General features: G+C 37.2%; 2 protein-coding genes across 4 annotated transcripts in view; both read left to right on the top strand.

The window, feature by feature from the left end:
• The first annotated feature begins 3,940 nt into the window (after window positions 1–3,940).
• LOC103704973 (mitochondrial outer membrane protein porin 1-like) lies at window positions 3,941–8,539 on the top strand. Its single transcript, XM_008788519.6, has 6 exons — window positions 3,941–4,146; window positions 4,239–4,306; window positions 6,831–6,941; window positions 7,301–7,390; window positions 7,519–7,727; window positions 7,915–8,539. The coding sequence occupies exons 1-6, from the start codon at window positions 4,104–4,106 to the stop codon at window positions 8,222–8,224; spliced, it is 831 nt and encodes a 276-aa protein (XP_008786741.1). The 5' UTR covers window positions 3,941–4,103; the 3' UTR covers window positions 8,225–8,539.
• Window positions 8,540–9,349: 810 nt separating this feature from the next.
• LOC103705529 (P-loop containing nucleoside triphosphate hydrolases superfamily protein) overlaps window positions 9,350–23,662 on the top strand; it is a 28,189-nt gene continuing 13,876 nt past the window's right edge. For 2 of the 3 annotated variants that reach the window (XM_039130451.3, XM_039130452.3), the window contains exons 1-7: window positions 9,350–11,034; window positions 12,523–12,703; window positions 16,641–16,753; window positions 16,922–17,026; window positions 17,699–17,768; window positions 18,384–18,439; window positions 23,111–23,161. In XM_039130451.3, coding sequence (XP_038986379.3) covers window positions 9,505–11,034; window positions 12,523–12,703; window positions 16,641–16,753; window positions 16,922–17,026; window positions 17,699–17,768; window positions 18,384–18,439; window positions 23,111–23,161 — 2,106 coding nt within the window. In that variant the 5' untranslated portion in view covers window positions 9,350–9,504. The remainder of the gene's footprint in view (window positions 11,035–12,522; window positions 12,704–16,640; window positions 16,754–16,921; window positions 17,027–17,698; window positions 17,769–18,383; window positions 18,440–23,110; window positions 23,162–23,662) is intronic. The other variant, XM_039130450.3, reaches the window with a different exon arrangement.

Here is a 23,662-nt window from a genome sequence, read left to right as displayed (position 1 = left end):
AAACCAAAGGCTTGTTTTTTTAAAGCAAGCCATTAAGAGATTTTTACTTTTTCTGGAAGTCTGGTTGATCTAATGAGAGAGAGGAGGTCATACAACTGATCCAACTAGAGGGCTTGGAGGAGAGCGAGACAGCTGGGCGACCCAATCTTCCAGCCATGGGATCGCTAGCTCCATTGGAAGGCTAAAAAACAACAGCACTAACAGCAATAGAAAATAAGTTGTTAAAGAGATGTGCAAGCTGGATGGTCTCATATAGGGTCAATCACTCTGAAGATACCTTATGGGTCAGAATGAAGGAGCTCCCTAGAACACTCCGAAATGCACTATCTTCAACAGACCCAACCAAAATTGAATGCGTCTTCCATCTCCCAACTTAAAAGCGGTGCAATTCCAAAAGGCATCAGATCCTTACTTAATGTATTTCCAAATGGACGAGTGATTTAACAAGAGCTCTTTTTCACCCTCATTGGAAATCTTCAACAAGATCATGAGTAATGCGAGGGCTTGAAAGAAGTTTCCAGGCGCATCTCGCAAGTAATTCCATGACTTCCTTCCTCCTTCGATCCGTAGACAATGTTCCAATTCACAGGGCAATAGCATCCAGAATACTTTCTTTCCTTTTCCACAGAAAGGCCCGTCTCATCTAAATAATGCTACTGATGACCCATCTTGAGAGTTTGAAAGAAGTCATGAAGTAATAAGGCATTATTGAAAGAACTGCATCGATAAAGGCAAGCCTACCACCCCACGACGGTAGCTTCCCTTTCCAAGAAGCAAGCCTGGAACTAAGCTTTTCAGCCAACGGCATCCAATAGAGCTTTGGAAGTCTTCTATCAAAGAGAGAAAAGCCAAGGTAATTAAGGGGGGAGGGATCCTTCCTCGCAACTCAACTAGTCGGCCAAGAATGGAGTTTCCTCCTCAATCATATTGAGCTCCATAATCGTGCTTTTGTAATTTTCCCTCCATAGCAACTCAACATCAATTCAAGCCAGGACTAGAATCATGCCGTGCGTCACATGTGAAATGCATTTGGCAACCTTAATTTATATATGGACCTTTCGATAGTTCGGTGCAACAATTATCAGATATAACAAATCACGATGAATACATACATCACCACGAGCGCATCAAATGAACGTATTTTTTTTTGTTTGTGCTGAAACGGATGTATCATACATGTCAGGTACGAATACATAAAAAAAAAGTCAAAAGATAACAAGTTCGAGAGTACACGGGATAATCCCCCTCTCCTGGCCACGGGGTCTCTCCAAAATGGTTAACCACATATAAGGCTACCAAATTTATTGCCTCATTGACCTCTCGATACGCATGCTTTGCCTGCATGGCCATTCCACCATTGATCATAGCCCGAATATCTCTGAGTAGGGAACCTCTCCCACTCTTTGCTGAATCTAACCAATAACTGTAGCCGAATCATCCTTAAGCACGATAGCATTGGTTTGTAGCTCGCGCCAAGCATAGCACACGCCAGTTCAGGCTGCTCGCCGTATGGACGTGATCTTCATAATTTCAAAAAAAAAAGAAAGAGAGAGATAGAAAACACACAAGGGTATTCTCGCCCACAAATACTCAGCGGCGGAGGTGACGAGCCTTGGAGGGTCAGGTCGAGGTGAGATAAGGAAGGGACGAATCCGGCCCGATCCTATCCGGGGATGGAGGTCGGAATCCACATGGAGCCGAAGGGGGCGTGCACGGTGTGGGGACTTTGTTTTGGAGCGCAGAGACCAAGTCTGTGCCGCTTATTGGCCTATCAAGCCGGTTCATGGGCCTCCTCGTGAGGGCCATCTTAGCCACCCCCCGCGGGCCGTTGGTATTGGTTAATTGGGATGGAAAACTTAGATGGTGGTGGTGGTGGAAAACAAGATGTAATTTTTTTTTTTTTTTTGGATGAAATGGGAGGATTTTCCACCCAGATTGTATTAATTATGTATTTTTAAATATATACAAGTTGTATATAATTATATTATGTATGTACAAGAGAGTTAGGGAAGGATATGCATGTGTGTAAGCGCACACAAAGGGCTTGTTTCGTTCGTGGGAAGCATTTTTCCTTCTAGGAATATAATTCTTGGAAAACAAATTTGTAGGAAGAGGATGCCTAGGAAAGTACTTTTGGCATGTTTGGTTAATCATGGGAAAGTGACAAATTTCCAAAGTGCTTATGTTTGGTTAGCCATCCAATTTTCTAGAAAAGTTATGTATAATTCTTATTATGCCCTTAATAAAAATTAGGTCTTTAATGCTTCTTTAATGCTGAGGAGGTTTTTTGGGGAAAAAAGTAAAAATGGAGTGATTCCCGCCTCATGGAAATGTAACTTTTCCATGTTTCTCATGGGAAAGACTTTTCCATGAAATGTGGAAATCATATTCCCATGGGAATACAACTTTTCCGTCTCCCTTCTTTGAAAACTCCAACCAAACAAGAGGCATCTCATTACTTTTCCGTTGACCACACTTTTCTCCTTCTTTTCCCGCGAACCAAACGAGCCCTATGTTGCAGTCACGACTGTCTAGATATGGTGCCATAGCCCCTAATTCTAGAATTGGACTTATCCAGTTCAACAACGAACTAAAAGTGCCCTTTGCTTCAAGATTTTTGGACAATAGTGAGGGACGGAGGGGCCTTCCAAGTTAAGCATATTTTCGTAAAGCTAATGGGGTTGCGGACTGGGTAACCGGTTATGAAGCCAGTCACTCCGATAGTACCTTGTAGGCCAGAGATGGGGAGTTGCCCCTGGTACTTCGAGGTATTTTATTTTTTGATTTTATTCGGTGTATTCATACCCATCGAGTATGATCCACCCGTCTTAGCAAAAAAAAAAAAAAAAAAAGCCAAATGGAATACAACATAGGCGAATCTTAAAGATGCTATACGAGCCCAAGTCGTACGAGAAGCTCCCCAAAGGAATTTTTTTCTCCCCAAACCTCGTAACTTTAGGCCGAGGCTGTCTTGGGCTAGCCCATCCTTTCTAAGCCCAATAAGCCTAAGAAAGAGAAGCCCATAGTCCATATCAACTAAAGCCGGTCCGACTAAGGCGTCCATCCTCCTCGGCTCGCCCCACCTCGCTCGAATATAAACTCTTCCACTCTCAAAATATAAATAAAATTTTTTTAATAAATATCCTTCTAAATATCAAATTTTATATAAATATTTTTAAAAAATTAATATTTATATATATGCTCTTGTAAAATACTTATTTTGCTATTCTATGTTTTTATCTTTATTTTTGCATATGTACCTATACTATTTAATGCAGTTAAAAAATTAATAATTTTAAATTAAAATAACTAAAATTGTCTTAATGGGTGAATTTGTAAAAGAGAAATATTTATAATTCATTCGCAATGGGAAAAAAAAGATAATTTTAAATTTTATTTTATTTTTAATTAAAATAAAATATAATTTTTTTATTAAGAAGCATTTGAAAAAATAATATTTTATAAAAATATAAAAATAAATATAATTTTTAAAAGAATATTTACATAAATTTAAATTTTTAGAAAGATATTTATAAAAAAAATCATATAAATATTACAAAAGCTCTGCTGGAAACCTCTTCCAAGTACGCCACGTGTCTCAAACGTTCTGGGCTCGCCAAGAGTCGCCTTCCACTCACTTTACAACAGAACCCCCCTCCACCCGACTATAATAAATCCGACACCAAGATCATGACCGTTGAAACGCGATCGAACGGCAAGTTTAATAGCACCATGCACAAACATCTCTATCAGATTTTCTCCGGTACCAGAACCGCAGACACCGAGTCAATGCAATTAAATGTAAACCCCGACGCGAAAACTCGATCTCAATCGTCCATATGATCGGTCTCACAGATCGGACGATCTAAATCACTCCACAATCAACGGTGATCTAGCTAACTAGTACTATTTCTTGTTTGCACCCCCCCCAAAAAAAACCAGGAGAAATAATGAATAAATTAAAAAAAACAGTTATAATTTATCCGGTCATCTTCGTTTCCTGTCGCCCAAGAAATCCGAGCGGCTTCGCCTCCCCTCCTCCTCTCCCGTAAAATCCCTCTCGAGCCTCTCGGTTTCTCTCAAGTAATTTTGAGCGAGGAAACATGGGTCCCGGCCTCTACTCCGAAATCGGCAAAAAGGCGAGAGGTATTCGTTTCGACAAATTAATTAAACCTAAATCTTTTAAAATTCTTGTTATTTCTCCAAGAATTTGTTTTGATGTATTTATTTGGGTGCAGATCTTCTTTACAAGGACTACCATACGGACCAGAAGTTCACCGTGGCCACCTACACCGCCAATGGAGTTGTGGGTGTTTTCTTTTTCTTTTTAATTTTATGTTTTCTTAATTTATTTGTGCTCTTGTTTTAATGAGCTTTTTTTTTTTTAATATACTTTTTTCCGTTTCTGCACCGTTGGCGTTTTACGTGGGGGCTACTTCTGTTTCCTTTTGTAATCTGAAACAGTGCTTCCCCCTCCTAAAAGAAATGGATTGTTGCTGAGATTTTAAAGGCTTGTTCATTTTCTCTTCTTGTTAGTTTCGGGATCGATGATTGTTTGATGCTGTTTCTTGTTTTCTTTATTCACTATCGTCATATGCAGCTTCTACTATTTGATTTTTCTTTAGATTTTTTAATTTAATCAAATTTTGTCTTCTTGGGGAGTCTTCGGATGCTTAGAAATGTCTATCTTGGATCACTTTGATTGGAAGAATGGAGATAGGATATCTTAAAGAAATTATTGCAGGTTTTGTATAAAGATATGACTAGGGGTTGTAAATTTTAGCGTTTATGGAGATGTTCAGGAAATAATGTTTTGAAATTTATGTTATATGTATCTTTGTAGACCGATCTTCTCATTTTGCACCTTTCTTGCATTATCAATATGCTTTTATATTAATTGTGTACTAATTCTTGTTTAAGATAGAAGCGATCGAAGTGCGAGATTAGATAAAAGAACATTAGTTTTTGATGAACTTTGACGTATACAACAGTATGCGGCGTGCCTTGTTTTGTTCTTGAAGGTGCACAGTTCATGTCTATATTGTTAAAATTTGTTTTGATATTGAGTGCCTAGTGCATGTATGAATATGTTTGTTGTGTATTGATAATTATAAATGTTCATAAATTTATCATTTGTATACATAATGTGATCATCATGATCTTTATATGCCATGCTTATATGAGTCCTAGCACTTCAGACATTTGCATAAGTGTGTCAACGATTTGGAAGTTTTAACTGCTCCTTGTTGGAGTCTTTTTGTGATACATGTGTTAGATATCATCTTTGGTGTACTTCTGTAATTGACATAATGAATATTAGCAAACAATCTCTAATGTTGCATATTATTCTGTTGTCTGTGCCTAACGTGTGAATAATTGATTCTCTAAATCCACCATCATGATGCTTTTTAGCTGTCAGTTTTGGCAAATATTTTCTCATGTAGTCATATATTTAACTATGTTAGACATACAAATGTTTGCATGGCAATCTGATTTCTAATAATGTAGAAATTAAGAATAGGTTGAGAGATGCAATTTTCTTGACCAGCTATTTAGGCTTTGAGGATTACTTTACTCGTTTCATTTGTATTTTGGTTTGATCCATATAGCAGATACATATTCCAACATAAATTGGAAACCTTTCTAAAAGCCACATGCTTTTTTGCTGTCCTTTTCTTATCTTCTGCTTTGATCTTTCTTATAAGAATAATCAAGTGATTTATTGTTTTGTGGTCTTGAATCTTTTTTCTGATTCTTGTATTTTGGTTGGTATTTACATGGGTATTGTGTGGTTCATAAATGAGAGGCATAGACATAATGATGTGGATGCATGTGTGCCTGTGCATGTCTAAGTAGGATATTGCACTGAATATACTTACATAATTACAAATTTAATCAAAGAAGTACCATAATTTATCATATCCATGATATAGTAAATCATTAATCTATACACCTTTACGTCATTAACAATTGAATATCTGATGCATCCTTTATTATAATTTCCAGAAGTCAGAAGCTCTGGCATGCATTTTGATCTTCACAGAAATGCCAACTCCTGATATTTGAAAATATTTGAGAGTTTTTCTAGGTTTAAAAATTGTTCTCTCTTTTGTATCATATTACTTGGGACGTTTGATAGGAAGGTACCAAAGGGGAAAAATTTGTTAAACTGACATGTTGCGAGATGAATAACCCTAAAAAATCAGGTTTAGCATTGTTTAGGGGTTTGAGGGGCATATGCATGGGTGGCAGATCCACTATAGGCAACGGTTTTTTGGCGCTAATCCTCATTTTTCAGGGTTGTGCATCTGGGCTACGGTAGTTTATCAAGGTCGAAAAGTAAATTAATATTCATTACCAACACCTGCATTAATGAGTAATTTAGCTATCTAAAGTGAAAAAAAGAAACAAAAAAACTATTTATGTTTGTGCGTGTGAATGTGCACCTCTGTTGCACATATGTATGTATATTGCCAACCATGCTTTCTGCATGTGGGTGGAAGGGCAGGAATGATGTACTATCTGCATGTTGAGCTGATTATTGGTGTCATTTGTACATGAATACTTAGTAACAAAGAAACATATTATTTGTTGAATATACACTGCAATGCCTAATAAACTTTTGATGTACACCTTCATGTTGTTATCCTTAGAGGGAGACTTCACTAGCTACTGGCAGAACATGTTGACCTAGTGATGAAATTTTGTTTCTAGATTGTCTGTTAATCATAACACACATTTTTCAGGATGTATTACGTGTTTCCTTTTGATCTGGCATGAAGTATGTCTATCTTGGTCAATTCAGATGCACACTCTGTTTTACGTTGCAGGCCATTACAGCATCTGGTACAAAGAAAAATGAACTGATTTTTGGTGAGATTCAATCTCAGTTGAAGAACAAGAATATCACTGTTGATGTCAAAGCAAATTCAGACTCTAATGTAAGTTGTTTAAGGAGTGAATCTATTATTTTATTATGCTATGTATACTTTTATATTCTGCAGTCTTCTCTTGAAGAAGTATCACTATCATTTGTTATAAGAATTTATTAGGAACTTATTTATATGTGGTTGGATACTTGTTTTAATTAGGATATATAATTTAAGTATTAAGCTTTGATCGGGAAAAAATCCAAAGCGTTCCACACTCTATTATGCGGCCTGTAGCAAAACTATTTGTACTTCTACCTGGCATTATATCCAAGAGCATATAAGTAGCATGGGCATATGCTAATCTTTTGTGCTTTTGAAAGTGACAACTATGAGATGATAACTTTCATCTGTGTTTTTTCCTCTACCAGCTTTCAACAACAGTTACAGTCGATGAACTTGCCACTCCTGGGTTGAAGACAATTTTCAGCTTTGTGGTGCCCGATCAGAGATCTGGAAAGGTAGATAATTATCTATTTGTTAATCTTGTTTTCTGCTACATCAGGTAATTCTTTTTAAGCCTCGAATATATACACATACATGAACTGAAAATTGTCTGAATCCTTTTTCACTTTTTGGTTGACTTCAGGTTGAACTGCAATACCTGCATGATCATGGAGGGGTTAATGCTAGTATTGGATTAACTGCCAATCCCATTGTCAACCTTTCTGGTGTAGTTGGAACTGATGCTGTTGCTGTTGGTGCCGACGTATCATTCGATACTGCAAATGGAGACTTCATAAAGTGCAATGCTGGGTTGAGCATCACCAATGCTGATCTGATTGCCTCGCTGACCGTGTGAGTATCTCTGTAGTGAACTGTCTATTTTTAGTGTTTTTTTGTCCCGATGGAAACATGAAATTAACTGTAAATGTTCTGTTAAGTGTAAAATGAATGCTATCTTTTAAATGAAACACCCAACTAATTTTCGAACTGAAGTGCTAGATTGTGGAGTCTGATACATCAGTCTGAAATTTGCATGCAGGAATGACAAGGGAGATTGCGTGAATGCTTCCTATTATCACTTGGTCAGTCCATTATCAAGCACAGCAGTTGGGGCTGAGCTTACCCACAGCTTCTCAAGCAATCAGAAAAACACACTCACATTTGGGACGCAACATGCACTGGACCCTCTGACCCTGGTTAAGGCTCGGTTCAACAATTATGGTAAAGCTAGTGCTCTTATCCAGCATGAGTGGAGGCCTAAATCATTCCTTACCATTACTGGGGAGGTTGATACCAAGGCAATCGAGAAGAGCTCCAAGGTTGGCCTGTCCTTGGTGCTTAGGCCATAATGAAAGATCTCCTGAGCATCACGTCACTTCCATTCCGCACTTGTTCAAATGGAAAAAGTTAGAATCAAAAGGAAATAAGACCTACGCATTGTGACAGAAGCGTCTTTATTGATTTTATGACTGCTGCTGTTTTTTTTTTTCTTTTACTTCCCTCTTACTGCAGTATTAGGTTCTTCTTGGTTTACGTTTGGATTGTATGAATAATTTTAGTTGGGTGTCTAGGAGTAGAGATTTCCTCCAACATCATTTCACTGTGACCGGCAAGAACTGAAAGCTGGTTTAAGCAGATACATATTGCTTGCTTTTTTTTTTTTATTCTCCTTCCTTTGTGCGCGCGCTTGCAGTGTGTTTATGTCATGATGTTGCCCGACCATGCATAAAAACCGAGCTTGAAGCCAGTCTAGTTTGAGCGTCTGTCCGCCCGCACTCGGCCATCCTGACAATTCAGCCTTAGTCCTCAATGTAATCGTAAAAAACAAAACCAAGTTTTTTTAACATGTCATTCAGTTATTCTTTACAGGAATAGCTAACATTTTATCCATAACAAAAATACTAATGTCAACTATTTTTATAGCCACCAGCATCGGATACTTCAAATACATGTTTGAGACGGGAACACAAAAAGTAAAATTTTAGATTATATTATGTATAGCTTTTAAAGGAAATAGTGGGATGCTTTTCGTATTTTCTTCTTATCCTAAAAAAAGAGTGATTAGAGTTTAATTTGTTCTTTTATTTCATCTTTAAAAATTATAATTTTCATTATTTTATTTTTAAAAATAATTAAAGCTATTTAAATATAATTTATGCATGCAGGGTAAAAGAGGTGAAAGGATATTTAGGATAGAAAAGAAATGGTAGATGGAACGAAAACGCGATATTTTTCAAAGTATTATTCTTATATATAATATTTTATTAAGTTAATGGAATATTTTATTAGAGAAAATCGAACGAGAGGATGGGGTCGGAAACTAACGGCCGTTACTACCACGAATGAAGGCGTTGATGAAAATCTCGGCGGAACCCGAATCCTGATGAACCGGACCGCGAGGAAAACAAACCGTTGTAATGAAAACCAGACCGGGTTTAAAAAACCTTTAGCACCGGCCTTCCGACGCCTTTTTAAGTCTCGCGACCTCTCTTCATCCCATGCCCCCTTGTCCTCTCTCTCGGCTCAGGTACGATCAAATTTCAAGAACTCTCCAAGCCCTATACGCGAGCCTCGCCGCCGGAACCCTAGATCCTCCTCCCAAACTCTAGCTCCCAGGATCGAGCTCGCGATGGACAATCCATGGCGATTCCGGCCGATCCAAGGCCGCCTCTGCCCCGTCTGCTCAACCCTTCACTTCCCCTTCTGCCCGCCGCCCCCCGCTTTCGATCACAACCGGTACGCTGGCGAGCACCTCCGCCGCTTTCCTCCCGAGATCCATCCGCCCTTCCTCCGCGACCCCCCGTTCCCTCGGCCCGTCTACGACACGCCTTTCCGGAACCCTCGAGCGGCTCCACCGATGCCGTTCCCGGAGCCGGCTGCAAGAGGCCCGGAGCCTTGGGTTAGGAACCTCGCCTTGGAGAGGGAGCACCCTCTTCGTCCTGCTTTTCATCCATCGCAGCTTTTCGTTCAAGAAGAGTTCTTGGAAAGAGAGAACTCCCGGAAGAGGATGCGAGTAGAAGATCCTGCGATGGGTAATTTTCCTCCTCCTCCGCACCCCTACAATCGGTACGATTATACCCTTGGCAGGTTCTCAGCGGATGACGAACGAAGATTGAATTTAATTCGAGATCACGGGTGGCAACATTCTACGGAAGGGCCGCAGCAATTGAATGGCGAATACAGAACGGATAGGTTTGGTCACGACGGCATCCAGAAACAGTACCAGAGCGTTGGAGCTGATCACGGTTTTCATGCCCTAGGGACTGGCTCGGTGGGCAGGAATGGTTCGTTGTTGCCCCAAGAACATGCTTTTAGCCAGCAAAATCACCGTCAGCCAAATGCAAACGAGGACCATTGGAATTTCTCGGGAGCTGTGAATCCTCAGAGCAGCGACCGGTTTGTACCTCTTGAAAGGGTGGATTTTGAACGAGGTGGTGCTTATAACCCTCAATCTGGAGAATACGTGGGTGCAAGAATCGTTCACCCTGATGCGTCTTTTCAGCCACCCAAAAGTTACAGACAGGGTGATTTAGGAGTGGATTCAGAAAATCATGTAGCTCACGTTGCAGAGGAACGAAGAGCCTTTTATGATTCTCGGAAGGCACCTGATTATGCATCAGAAGGTCCGCATGGGAAGTATTATGCTAATGATCACCAACAATTCCATCCAGTCGAGAAATCCTTTCATGGATTTCTAAAGCATCCTCAGTATTCTGAGACGGACTACGGCCAGTATGCTGATGTGATGCAAACCCCTTCTGAACTTAAGCCTCCAGTTCCTGAGGATGTTTACAAGCCATTTGGACCTGGAACTTTCACCTCAGCAGAACAAGCTGGTCCGGTTTGTGGCAACCAAGGAGGCTACCCGCCCTTGCCAGGTAAAAGTAACGGTGGTAATATGACTGCAGAAATGCTTGGTCAGGTACATAATTCTCAAATGTTTACTTCTCTGCCACCACCACCTCCTCCGGAAGTACATACTCAAGCAACCTCTTCATCATCCACAATGCCTTCCACACTTTTTCCTGTCCTGACTAGCACTTCAGCTACCACGTCATTTCCACCTAATACTCAAGCGTTTTCTGAGCATCATCCGTTGCCGCAATCCAGTCGCTACAATGAGCCACCTGTTCATATTTCTACTGAGTTTACTACTGAGGTATGATTACCACTTTGAATAATTGATTCTATTCTTAAATTCCCACTCTTCCCATCAGCTTAGCTTTCAATTTTTGTTTAAACTATTAAATTTTCCCTTACTCTTCCCTTCCTCTTTTATTGTGATATTATCATGCAATCTTGTCATAACGTTCAGTCCAACTTCATGGTGTAATCTGCACCATGGTATACTAGTAAGCCAAGAGGTGGATATACCATGTATTTTGCGGATTGTTTTTGTCTGCCTATATGGGTTTAACTTGACTTTTTTGAAGGGTTTATTCTTGAAAAAGTTTTGAGTAACCATACATTACACATACTCTAGATGATCTCGTAATTCAAACTAGGTCCTAGTAGTGCAACTGGATTTGTTTGACATTAGACCCATCATAAAAAAGCAAAGAAAGAAAAGAAGAAACCTACTTTAACTACAATCGTGACCAAACAAGTGAGGTTAGTTGCCCAAATGTACATGTTTATGTTAAAATGTGTGGGTTCAGTTAGTTTATACTGTCACCGAGGCATGACTCGACCTGGACTTGTGACTTTTAAGGCATTTGGCTGCAAAATCTAACTTAGCGTCTTACAGATTTCTAGTTATATGTTAGTCCTATTTCAGTAATTATTAGCATGTGAAACTAGCTTGATGCTTCTGCATGAGTGACATTAGATGTTACTTTGAGTCTGTCATACTGAAGTATGGTTAGGTAGATTTGTGCTAAGAAGCTTAGATTTATTCTGCTTTAATCTATGGTGCGTCTTTTAATGTGTCATCAGTTTGAAGTAGAAAAGATGCTATATTTGTGATGAGTTGCCATCTTGAAGAAGTTTATTGATGCTCTATGATCGACTAACTTGTCTCATTTGGTGGTCTTTAAGTGCTTCCCCTTTGTGGAAGTTTCCAAATTTTCCCCATCTTTCACTATTGATATCATCTTTATTTACTTCTCTCTCATTACCTTAAATCCCTACTTGGTTTAAACCATATTGTTAGTATTGGAGAATCTCTTGCTAAGGTTTTTTATCTGTGGTTCCAACATTCTACCAGCAATTCCCAAGCCAATAACTAAAGACTTCTAGGGAACCTCTGTGGTTAATATATTTGAACCTTTGTGAATTTGTTTTAGGTTCTTGTTTCAGGCAACTTTTAACAGAGGGGAGCCTCCACTGATGATGCTAATCAGCTTAAATCATTCTACTGGTTGACGTTTGAACTGTTTGTTTCAATCATATTATTGGTTTCTATCTATAACTGGACATTTTCATTTGATTGCATTCCCAATGTTATCATATGATAATGGATGTGAAATGTGACTGCAATTCGTTGTCTTCTAATTGGCAATTCTGGTGGCAGAGAAGTTGATATTTTACCTTATAATCATGCTGATGGGTGTCTAATTTGACTGTAATTGTGTTTTATACATTTTTCTTGTGTGCAAAGTTGTATAACATAAAATTGTGATGTATGAGATCAAATATAACAATGCAGGGATTACCATTCATTCATCAAGCACCATCAAAGCAATATCTGGAAGAAGGAGGGCAAGCATTTTCATTGAACAATTCTCTTAAGGATAAACCAACAGTTATTGATGCTTGTCACTTGTTTAAGCAGCCACATCGTGCCTCTCGTCCTGATCATATTGTTGTCATCCTTCGAGGGCTTCCAGGTTGCTTTTCCCCCCTCCTTGAATTATGTCATGATTTTGCTGGAGATGGCTTGAGATTACCTTAATATAGACATTCTTGACTACCTGTTGTTCAGAACTGACAGATTGTTTTTCGTTAGAACATCCCAGTTTTCCACTTTATTTAGACATGTTTCGGGGAACTTTAAGACCTAATCTTTTTCAAAATTTGAATTTAGTATTAATCAGTTAAAAAAAATTCTACTTACTATTTTTCCCTTGTTGGTTCTTTTTTATCTAGCATCCTATTGATTAACACATCATCTACCCTTCAACTTGAAAATCGTGTTGGTAGAAAAAGTATTTTCAGGAAATGAATTAGATTTGCTTTCCTTTTTATTTCCTTTATATTGTATGGTGAAAGTAATTAGGATTTAGGAAGATTGTGCCTGTAGCATTTGGAAATTGTTACATGTGAATCTAAATGAAGGCCTAAAAAATTGAATTATCACACTCATAGTTTGTTATTTTAACATTTTTGCTTAATATTTTTTAATCTCAGGTCGTTACGCTTGATCTTCATGTGTTGTTGTGTCTTCTGTCCGCTAGCAATATGTAAATCCATCATGTCTGTTAGCCTGTTCACATTGCAGACTCATCTATCTGTTAATCCTTCAGTTAATTCTTAGATGCTATTTATAAAAGTAAAATATCACAATATCTCAAACATTTTATTTTCCAGGCACCTGGATCCTTGATTGATCTTTAATAAATAAGAGAAGTTTGACACACACATGTGATCAGAAAAGTGGCAGCAAGTTCAAGAAATGATTTGGCCAAGTCATCGTGAAAAGATGAGCACAAATCTGAGAGCCACTGCAATCGACCAAAAAAACTAGCAAATCACAGTAGATACCAACATGTCTACTTAACTTTGGATAGAAGATCTGACTATATTTGCATATGCTTCCAAGTCATTGATCAACTCCTGCCATTTTTGTTTTGTTGTTGCATCATTATTTATCTGTACTGCTCCTTAATGACAAGCTCTGATATCCCATTGCTAGTAGCAGCAACCATTTACCTACGAGAGGTATATGTATTTCCTGAAGGTGCTAGTGCATATGAAGTCTTATTGATTCACATCTATAGTCCTAAATTGCCATTAAATGTTTGAACATAAACCCAAGGAAAATATGAAAACAACACAATATGCATTTGGATACTTCAACATTTTCGCTGCATTACGATTTCTTTCTTTTTTTTTCGTTTAACCCTAACTAGAAAAACAATCCTCAATTTAAGAAGCATGAATACTTCAAGTCACATGCTGTGTCTGTATCATATACTAATACTCATCAGATGCTTCTTGGATATATGCTTGATACTTTATCCTATTCTCAATATTGAAAAAAAATCCTGGATACTTCTTGGATATATCCAAGATACTTCCTCACCGCATGAGGAGGGCTTTTTCTTTCTTCTTTTAATTTTGTAGTTTATGATGTTAATATTTAAGTGTGAAGTATGGATTGGGGTCGGATTTGAATGTGTTGACTAAATGATGAGCTTGTAAAAGTTGATGCTATCATGCAAAGTGCGTACTATGTTAATAGCCTACAGTCTTTTACGACACTCATACACATTTATGCATGCGCGCACACACATATATATTATATATATATATGTATATGTATGTGTGTGTGCATGTATATATGTATATATGTATTTGTATATACAAGTACGTACATATATGTATATACATATATGTATATATACAAATATGTATACATATATGTATATATACAAATATATATGCATATACATATGCATTCATATATGTACACATTTGTATATACAAATATGTAGATACATATATACTCATGTACAAACATACCCATACGTACATACATACATATACATATGTATACACATAGATAGATAACTAATACGTACATATATGTATATTTACAATATGTATACATATGTGTATATATATACCTATGCATACATATATGTACATATTTGTATATACAAATACGTACATACATACATATATATATATGCACATATACATACATACATATATATATGCACATATACATACATACATATATATATGCACATATACATACATACATACACATATGCACATATAGATACATACATATACATATGCACATACATACATACATATACATATGCACATACATACATACATAGACATATGCACATACATACATACATACACATATGCACATACATACATACATACACATATGCACACACATAGATAGGTAGATAGATAGATCGATTGATCGATCATGATCAATAAGGTGGATTTGCAACTTAATACTTTATCATAGTTTTAGCACATTGGCATAATGAAAACTATCCATGTTCGTATCTGTATGATGCATAAGTTAGAAGCCATGAAAATATATCGTTTTTGGTTTCTAGGCGTTTCTAATGGTAGAGATCATGGTTCATGGTGTGAATCTTAGATTTAGATGTCCTATTATTTATTTTTGGAGTAGTGAGAAGTAGATACCTCTCCTCTCAAGAGGAACATAGTCCATTTCATATACATAGACATATATGTACGTACGTGTGTATGTATATCCTACTTTTTCTAGATTTACGATATCGGTCTCAAGGATTAATTGTTACCTTTGGACAGCTAAAAGTATGAAGTTGCCTTATCTTGATGGGTGCATGATCTTGGGCTACAAAAATTTGTGGTTTTTTTATTTCTAGACATTTTTAATGTGGTATAGGTCATGGTTCATGGTGTGAATCTTTGATTTAGATGTCCTTTTATTTATTTTTGGACTAGTGAGAAGTAGGTACCTGTCCTCTTGAGAGGAACATAGTCCATTTTATATACACAGACATGTATGTGTGTATGTATATCCTACTTTTTCAAGGTTTGCGACATCGGTCTCAAGAATTAATTGTTACTGACATAGCTAAAAAGTAGGAAGTTGCCTTAGCTTTATGGGTGCATGATCTTGGGCATACAAGCACATAGAATTGTTTCATGGGCGACTTGCAGTTGGAAGTTGCCTTGTTGTCGCTTACCATGAAGTATCAAAAACCTTTTAGAGGACTTGAATTTTTTGCTATCAGGTTTTTTTTTGATGATGAATAAAGTGGAAAAAAGGCTTTTGGTTGCCATCTTCGACTTTTGAGGTTACTGTAATGTCAAAAAGTCTGAAAAAAGGAAAATAGAAGTGCAGCAGATAGTAGATTAGGATCCACTTATTCTAGGAGTGCTACGCAAGCACCCAACTCTGCAAATATTTAGGTGAACCACCTTGCCCACAGAAATTTTACCCACAGAAAGGGCTTGCCACCAAGCATGTGGACCTTCAATCCCAGATGTGGATTATTTAGCTGCTAAACATGTTTTCATCACTGTAACAGTGAAATTGGATATAATGTGATGATGATTACGTCTTTAACAAATTCATATAAAGCACCCACCAATTACTGATTCTAGTACTGCTTTTGGCTTGTTATTCATTCTTTTTTGGGTTTGAAGTCATTTTGAAAGAAATCATGCTCTTAATTTAATGGAGCAGGTGCAGAATATGGTAAGGTTCTGTCAAGGGCTAATTGAATTTTCGAAAATGTTAGTATGCTTTTGTCATGCTATATTAAGTTGAAGAGCAATGAAATTGCTCTTCAACATGTGATTGATTTATTTGGTTGGACATATGCATCCAACCTTTAAAATCAATCTCAAGGATCCTTGACTTGTTATGTTTATGTTTTAGTCAAGCTGTTGAAAACATCAAATATAACGAATATTAGTCCTCATTAATATTTTCATGTTCTATAATGCTCAAAATGTGGATTGTTTCATCTTTGGCCGTTCATTATTGTTTCGACTTTTGACTCTTCATTTTTTGCAAATAAAATTATTTATTATTGATGGCTAAAGTCAGATGTTCATGATAATTCTTTATACATGCAGGTAGTGGAAAAAGCTACTTGGCAAAGGCATTACGCGATCTTGAAGTTGAAAATGGAGGGAATGTACCCAGAATTCATGCAATGGATGATTATTTCATGATTGAAGTTGAAAAGGTGAGAGTGCACCTCCGTGGTCGTGGCCATAACAGGCTATCATGTTAGCTGAGATTTCTTCTGCCATCAATGACTTGTGCAAATGCATAAGATCATATTTGATTGGGTTTTTTTCGTAGAATATTATTGATGATGAATTAATTTACGTAATTTTACCTTATTTTGTAGAAGATTGAAGACCATGAAGTGTCTAAATCCTCTAGTTCATACAGAGGCAAGAAACAGATCACTAAGAAAGTGATTGAGTATTGTTATGAGCCCGAAATGGAGGAGGTGATGCCATTCATTCCTGTTTGTCTCTCTTCTATGCTTTTTTTCCCCAAGAGAAAATCATTTTGTTTTACTCTCAAATGTATAAACGCCATTACAGTTGCTTCTTTTCCTTCCTCTTTGTTTATGAATTGTTATATCGCATGCTGGTAATGCCACATCCAAAAGAATCCTATCATGATTGGATAAATCCAACTAGTTGATTACTCCTGGGCGTAGTATTTGTGGTGAAACAGATTTTGTGAAAGCACAGTTAGCTAAAGGCAACCATTTCCACTTAAGATTTTTCATGGGATGCGGCATTCTCCTTAATAGCAGCCAGTTGTCGTTGAATTGAATGATATATCTTAACCATGTTTGACAATCATCGAACAGCCTAAATTTTTGATGTGTGTGACAACTGCCATATAGTTTGAAGGTGGATTTAAAGAAATCTTAACCAATTATGTCATTATGTATGCTTATTTTATTAAGGACAAATAGTGCAGATGTTTGGAGAAATTTTCCATAGCCTTAAACTTGACACCTTATACTTGTGCTTCTGCGATAGTGTTTCTCAACATTATTTTAATTTTTAAAAGCATTCTGGATATTTTTTTAATTTGTATTGTAATGATTATAATTAACTCAGTTAATGAATCTTGAAAATGGTTCTTTGTTTAAATTTTTGGGCAGACATATCGGTTGAGCATGTTGAAGGCTTTTAAGAAGACCCTTGATGAAGGGATTTTCACCTTTGTAATTGGTATGAGGTTTGGAATGCTGTTTTTTCTTTTTTATAATTTTCATGGAACCTGCATGGTTTGACTTTTATTTTTTTGAACTCCATTGCGTTACCACTTGCTCATATCTATGTGTTATCTTTTTTTATCATAATAATAATTATTTTTAACTGTGAATTTGGTGTTTTGTCATGCATGTTAAAAAAATCTCTCTATGCCATGTCATGGCCTTCTTTATTCTGAGTTACTATTGTAGGTGATTCTGTCTTAACGGATATCATATATGAATAGGGAATCACCTCCTTTCTGGCATCACATTAGCTTCGATTACTGCTCTTTGGCCTTGACATTTCTTACATGCATTTGTTTCGTGTGCTCATTTGTTATATGGAAGCTGAATGGTTTGCTGTACTAGAATGTAGTGAGAACTCAGTAGCACCTAGAATTTGATTGGGAGGCCTGCCCCACTGTCCTGGGGTTTTTACTGTTCAAAAAATTCAATGTTTTAGTATGGTTCTAGATGAAGTGGTCAGATGCAGTGCCTATGCAGTGTGCGCTGCCTTCATATTCATTAACAACTAATGCAGCATTGTTCGGCAACTGACTCATTTGTTGCTGGTATGTTTGCCTCGTTTTAGTGGATGACCGCAATCTGCGGGTAGCTGATTTTGCTCAGTTTTGGGCAGTTGCAAAGGTATACTCTCAATCTCTATTTTGTGACTCTGAGTATTTATGATTCAGTTCCTTTGGTTCTGGTTGTGTTGTAATGCATAGAACATACTTTGAATTTAGAAGGCTTATCTAATTTTCATAACAAGAATGTCACAAAAGATTCATTTTGTAACTCTGGAGGTATATGATATTTGCCAAATTTGCTTTCTTATTTTCCCATATAACAATGCAGACATGGCTTTTCTAGCTGTAGAAAATAAGTCCTTTTGTTGGGGTTGAGAAATGCATGATCTTTTTTTAACATTCAATCTGGGGCTCTAAATGACATCTTTTTAGGTTTAGTATATCATGAGTTATGCTTTTTTCTATGTACAGAAAGGGAATTCCTTGCACCGAGAGCACTAAGAATCTGGGACACGTACTGGTTGGCAGGCGATACGGATATGATATGGGTTTGTACTGTGCCGTTTCGGTCTATTTCGGACTCTTTTTTACAAATTTTAAATGAGGTCAGCATATAATTTGCCGACTTCAATTCAAAATTCAAAAATAAAAAGAGGTGGGGACTGGTTTTTTCCCTTTCTGCTTCGTTCCCTTTCGCAGAGAGAGGGTTTGGGAGGGGGAGAGGGAGAGGGAGAAAAGGAGAGAGGAAGAGAGGGAGGGAGGGAGAGGGTGAGGGACACCCTAACCCTAACCCAGCCAAGAGAGAGAGAGAGAGGGGTGGGGGGGTGGGGGTGAGGGAAACTTTAACCCTAACCTAGCCGAGAGAGAGAGAGAGAGAGAGAGAGAGAGAGAGAGAGAGAGGGTGGAAGAGCTTACCGAGAGAGGGTGAGGGACACCCTAACCCTAACCCAGCCGAGAGAGAGAGAGAGAGAGAGAGAGAGAGAGAGAGAGAGAGAGAGAGGGTGGGGGTGGGGGTGAGGGAAACTTTAACCCTAACCTAGCCCGAGAGAGAGAGAGAGAGAGAGAGAGAGAGAGAGAGAGGGTGGAAGAGCTTACTGAAATTGAGCTGTGGTCTTTCTGCGACTGGAGAGGCGGGTTAGCGTTTACGAATTGGGGGGAGGGCATGGAATCGAGTTGTGAGGGGAGAGGGGGTGAGTCACAAGCGAGCCAGAACCATTTTAATAGCAGGGGAGGGGGTGGAGGAGGTTTAATAGCTGAACCGTTTTATTAGCCGGAACCATGTCGGTCCCCAACCAGTCTGGTTAGGCAGACAATGATCCTACCATTTGTTAACACGAACATACTTTGCGTCAAGAATATCTTATGTTGTTTCTATTAGGGACAAAACCTGTATCCTACCATTCTAAGTCTATGCAAACCTCCTGCTTGTCTTATGACAAAATCCTCTCATTACCATTAAGACAAGAATCCTTTTTGTTAATTTGTTTCATTAATTGTATTTCATTTGTGCAAACCTAAGGATCCTTTTACCATACAGCAGATCAGATGCAGTGAGATCCAATTCAGGTTTACGATATTTTAGACTGAGAATTCAGCTACCTGTTGGCTCTTCTGAACATGATAGATGGTGTTCTGTTAATTTATAACTAATCTTGAGTTGCATGTTTTATATAATGTTGATTTACCTATTAAATTGATGCTACATTCTGTTGTTGAACTCTACCTGCTGCTTGTTTAATAACAAGAAGAGTTTTTGGTCCTTGTATTTGTTAAAAGTTTATGTTTTGCTACTCAGGAAGTCCATAGATATTCTATGATTTATTTACAAGAGCTGTTTCCTAAGCCTGATGTTATAAACTGGGTGCTTGCATGATTAAGATAAATGGTTGCAATTGCAGCTGAAATCTAGAAGGGATGATTATGTTTGAGAATGTAGGACTTCAGAAAGGTGAGATAAGATAGAAGGCAGATGATGCAAGCCCTACTCTGGATAAAATACGGGATCTAGTTGCTATATTTTGAAAGAATACTAGGGCGAGTATATTTCTTGGGGAGTTTCAATGGTCTGTTCATTTTCTTTCTTTCTTTTTCTTTTCATGTCTTTCCCCTGTAATGGAAAAAGGTCATGTCTAAGGGATTGGCATGTACTGTTGGTGGTAATAGTGAGGTCCTTACACTGCACCAACTTTTCGAGCATATGATAGCAGATAGTTATTAAGCTTATCATTTTAGGAAAATCTTATTATATTTTAATTCCTAATATAAGTTTGTTTAGTATTGATAATCTAATCGTGATGTGAAAGAACCTATAAGTTACTTAGAGTATTGTTATTTGCTAGCTGTTTACATTTATCAGGGAGCCAATGGGAATGTGATTGATTTAGAACATATTTAGGGTCCTGCTTGGTGCCAATAGGATTATTCATTCCTTCTCCTTTCTCTGAAATTTTGTAGAAGAATGGGCAACCTGAGTTGGCTGGCTGCTTTGGATAAAGAGCCTATATTTTCTTTTGTTTTGCTCTTTTCTCTGATGTTAGTTCAGCTAGGTTCCAGAATGTGTTAAGTAGTATGAGGCGTCTTGTATATATTACCATTTATGTGTTATCTGCAAGAGTAAGCTGGGATGGCTGGATGACTGCTCATATTTGTTTATATGCATGTATACATATATGTGGAATTTATTGTTTGATCTTCTAAAAAGTAATACATTGACAGCAGTTATATGAGCTTTGGAATCTAGTTTATTAAGATATAAATGACACTCCAGCATGTTTTTGAACCTCAATATATTTTTTCGGTCCAATGCAATACAATCAGAACTCATAAGGTTGTTTTACAAGAATCATATTTCTTACTGTTTGTGGGGAGACAGTTTTGTGCCCCTAGCTTGGACAAGAACTAGCAAAACATAATTGCATGTGTAAAGTGGCAAAGTCTAAGCATGGGTCCTTTTTTCTCTTTTAGCCTTTGTCATGGCACCTTGTCAAGCTTTGTGTTGACATTTACAATAGAATAGTCATTGTCACCTTTAACCAATGGGTTAGTTGAAAGTTACCATCTCACCTTAAATGGACACAAGCCCAGGCCCATGTTTTTTGGTCTTCTCCATGACCTGAATTTGCTCCAATATCATAAAGTTGGCCAATTTGTGTGGCAACCTTTACAATCATTTTTTATCTAGTTACTCTTTGCATTTCTTTTGATTGGATTCATTAGATTCTTTCAAGCCATGATATAGTCCATCAATTCTATCACTATTAGGTGCTAGAGTTGAAAAAAAATGTTCACAGTATGTAGGTGGGTCTGCGATTCTTCTTTTTCTTTTTGTGAACAACTAGGGCTGGTTGAAGCATTGGGTGAGGGCAGGATTCAACGTAAACACAGGTTGCTGATATCCACACCCAATGACTACCAATTGAGCTAGTTGGCACTAGGGGTGCAAATGAGTTGAGAGTAGTTCATGAGTTGCTTGAGCTTGATACGGGTCTAAGCTCAACTCGACTCAACTATTATCAAGCTCAAGTCGAGCTCGAGTAGCTCAAATAGTTTTTCGAGTCATGCTCGAGTAGCAAAATATTTAACTCGAAGGCTCGCAAGCCTATATATATATTTTTAATAATATTGTATTTTATTTATACTATATATTTTATTAATTTAATATTTAAAAATACAAGATTTAAATTTTTAATCTGATCTAATTTCTAACTTTTAACCATATTTTTTAATTATGACTAAGGCTTTAATTTGAACTCGAACTCGAGCTGGAGTATAGTTTGGTTGATATTTGGATCGAATCGAGTTGATCATGACTGTTGCTTTTTTTTTTTTGATTGGGTTGAGTTTGAACTTGGATATTAAGGCTTGATCGCAAGTCGAGTTTCGAGCCCGAGTGTTTTGAATCAAGTCGAGCTCGAGCCTCTAGCTACTCGGCTCGATTGCATCCCTAGTTGGCACCTTCTTGTTTGATGCTTATTGACTTCCATAATTCTATCAATGTAAGGAGACCTAATTTATGTTGTTTATGATTGACGATGTGTCTTGGAGCTTCAAGGGAATCGATATGTCAACATTCTATTTTTTCTTGTTTTAGCAGGTTTTTCTACGAATTTTATTGTTCCTCTATTCCAACCCGAATGCAATGATGCTATTGAGAATTTTTTGTAAAAATTCTATGGAGAAGAAAAAAGAGGGAATGAATATATCAGAGAGTGATGGCCCTTTTTTCAAATAAAATTTGCGGGCGGAGTTTGGTTTGTTACTTTCAAGTGTATTTGCAAGAAGGCTAAAGTTTTGGGAGTTCTAATCGGTTCGCTCCCATCCACGGAGGAGATTAGCTTTACTCCTTTTTTGGCCTTTATTGGTAGTGGCTATAACTAATGGGCTAGTGGGCAAGTTTTAGCCGGTTGTTTTTGAGATAAAGGGTGCAAGTTAACTTTTTTACTTTCAACATTTTTTTTTTATGTTTTACTAGTCGTAAATTCAATACGTAAACATTTTTCTCTTCTTTTCATCTGTTTGATCTTGAACCGCATCATAAGAAGTTGTATGACTATGGTATGCAAGCAATTTTATTTTTTTTGCTCAATGTAATGTAGATAGAATGTGTGATCTATGTTAGAGGCCTGTCATGGATATGCACCGTGGTTCTGGCCTTCTAGGAAATTATATGTGTGTCAAATTTAGTTCTTTTTGGATGTATTTCTGCCCTATGTTTGATGTTATTAAGTTGTTGAATCCTCCTCCTTTATTTTGGTATGTATATTACTTATTCTGTTTATTTTTTAACCAGAGATCGGGCTATGAAGTTTATCTGCTGGAAGCTCCATACAAGGATCCAATGGTGAGTTCATATTTATCCCTTTTCTTTTCAAGTGGTAAGATCGATGTTTGCAATCTCAGTATCAAGGAATGTACTGGTGAGGTGCTGGTACAGTAAGGTATCGAGCTGAACCGTACCAGCACTTGACTTGTAGAAACGTACTGGTTCAATACCAATTCACTATTTTTGCATTCTTTATTTTTTTTAATTTTTTGATTTTTAAGATTATTTAACGTTTATGGATCTTTGTATGTGATTTTAAGGGTGTTTTAATTTTATTTTATTTCATATTGGTTTCGAGAGACATATGATTGCTTAATAGATGATGCAATTGTAATGATTAAATATAATTTTGTAATAATTAAACGTAGATTGCATATTTTGAGCTTGAAAATATATATATATATATATATATATATATATATATATATATATAATTGATTTGAATTATAAATAGATATGGACATCTAATCCCTTGTGGAGTGTCCATGATGCTCATAGAAATCGTGTTCTTTTTCATAG

Source organism: Phoenix dactylifera, chromosome 12 (assembly GCF_051530095.1).
Source record: "Phoenix dactylifera cultivar Ajwa chromosome 12, Ajwa_hap1_PhDact_Kaust_v1.1, whole genome shotgun sequence".
NCBI lineage: Eukaryota > Viridiplantae > Streptophyta > Magnoliopsida > Arecales > Arecaceae > Phoenix > Phoenix dactylifera.
Note: the sequence above shows the minus strand (reverse complement) of the source record. Positions and strands in the feature narration are given on the sequence as shown.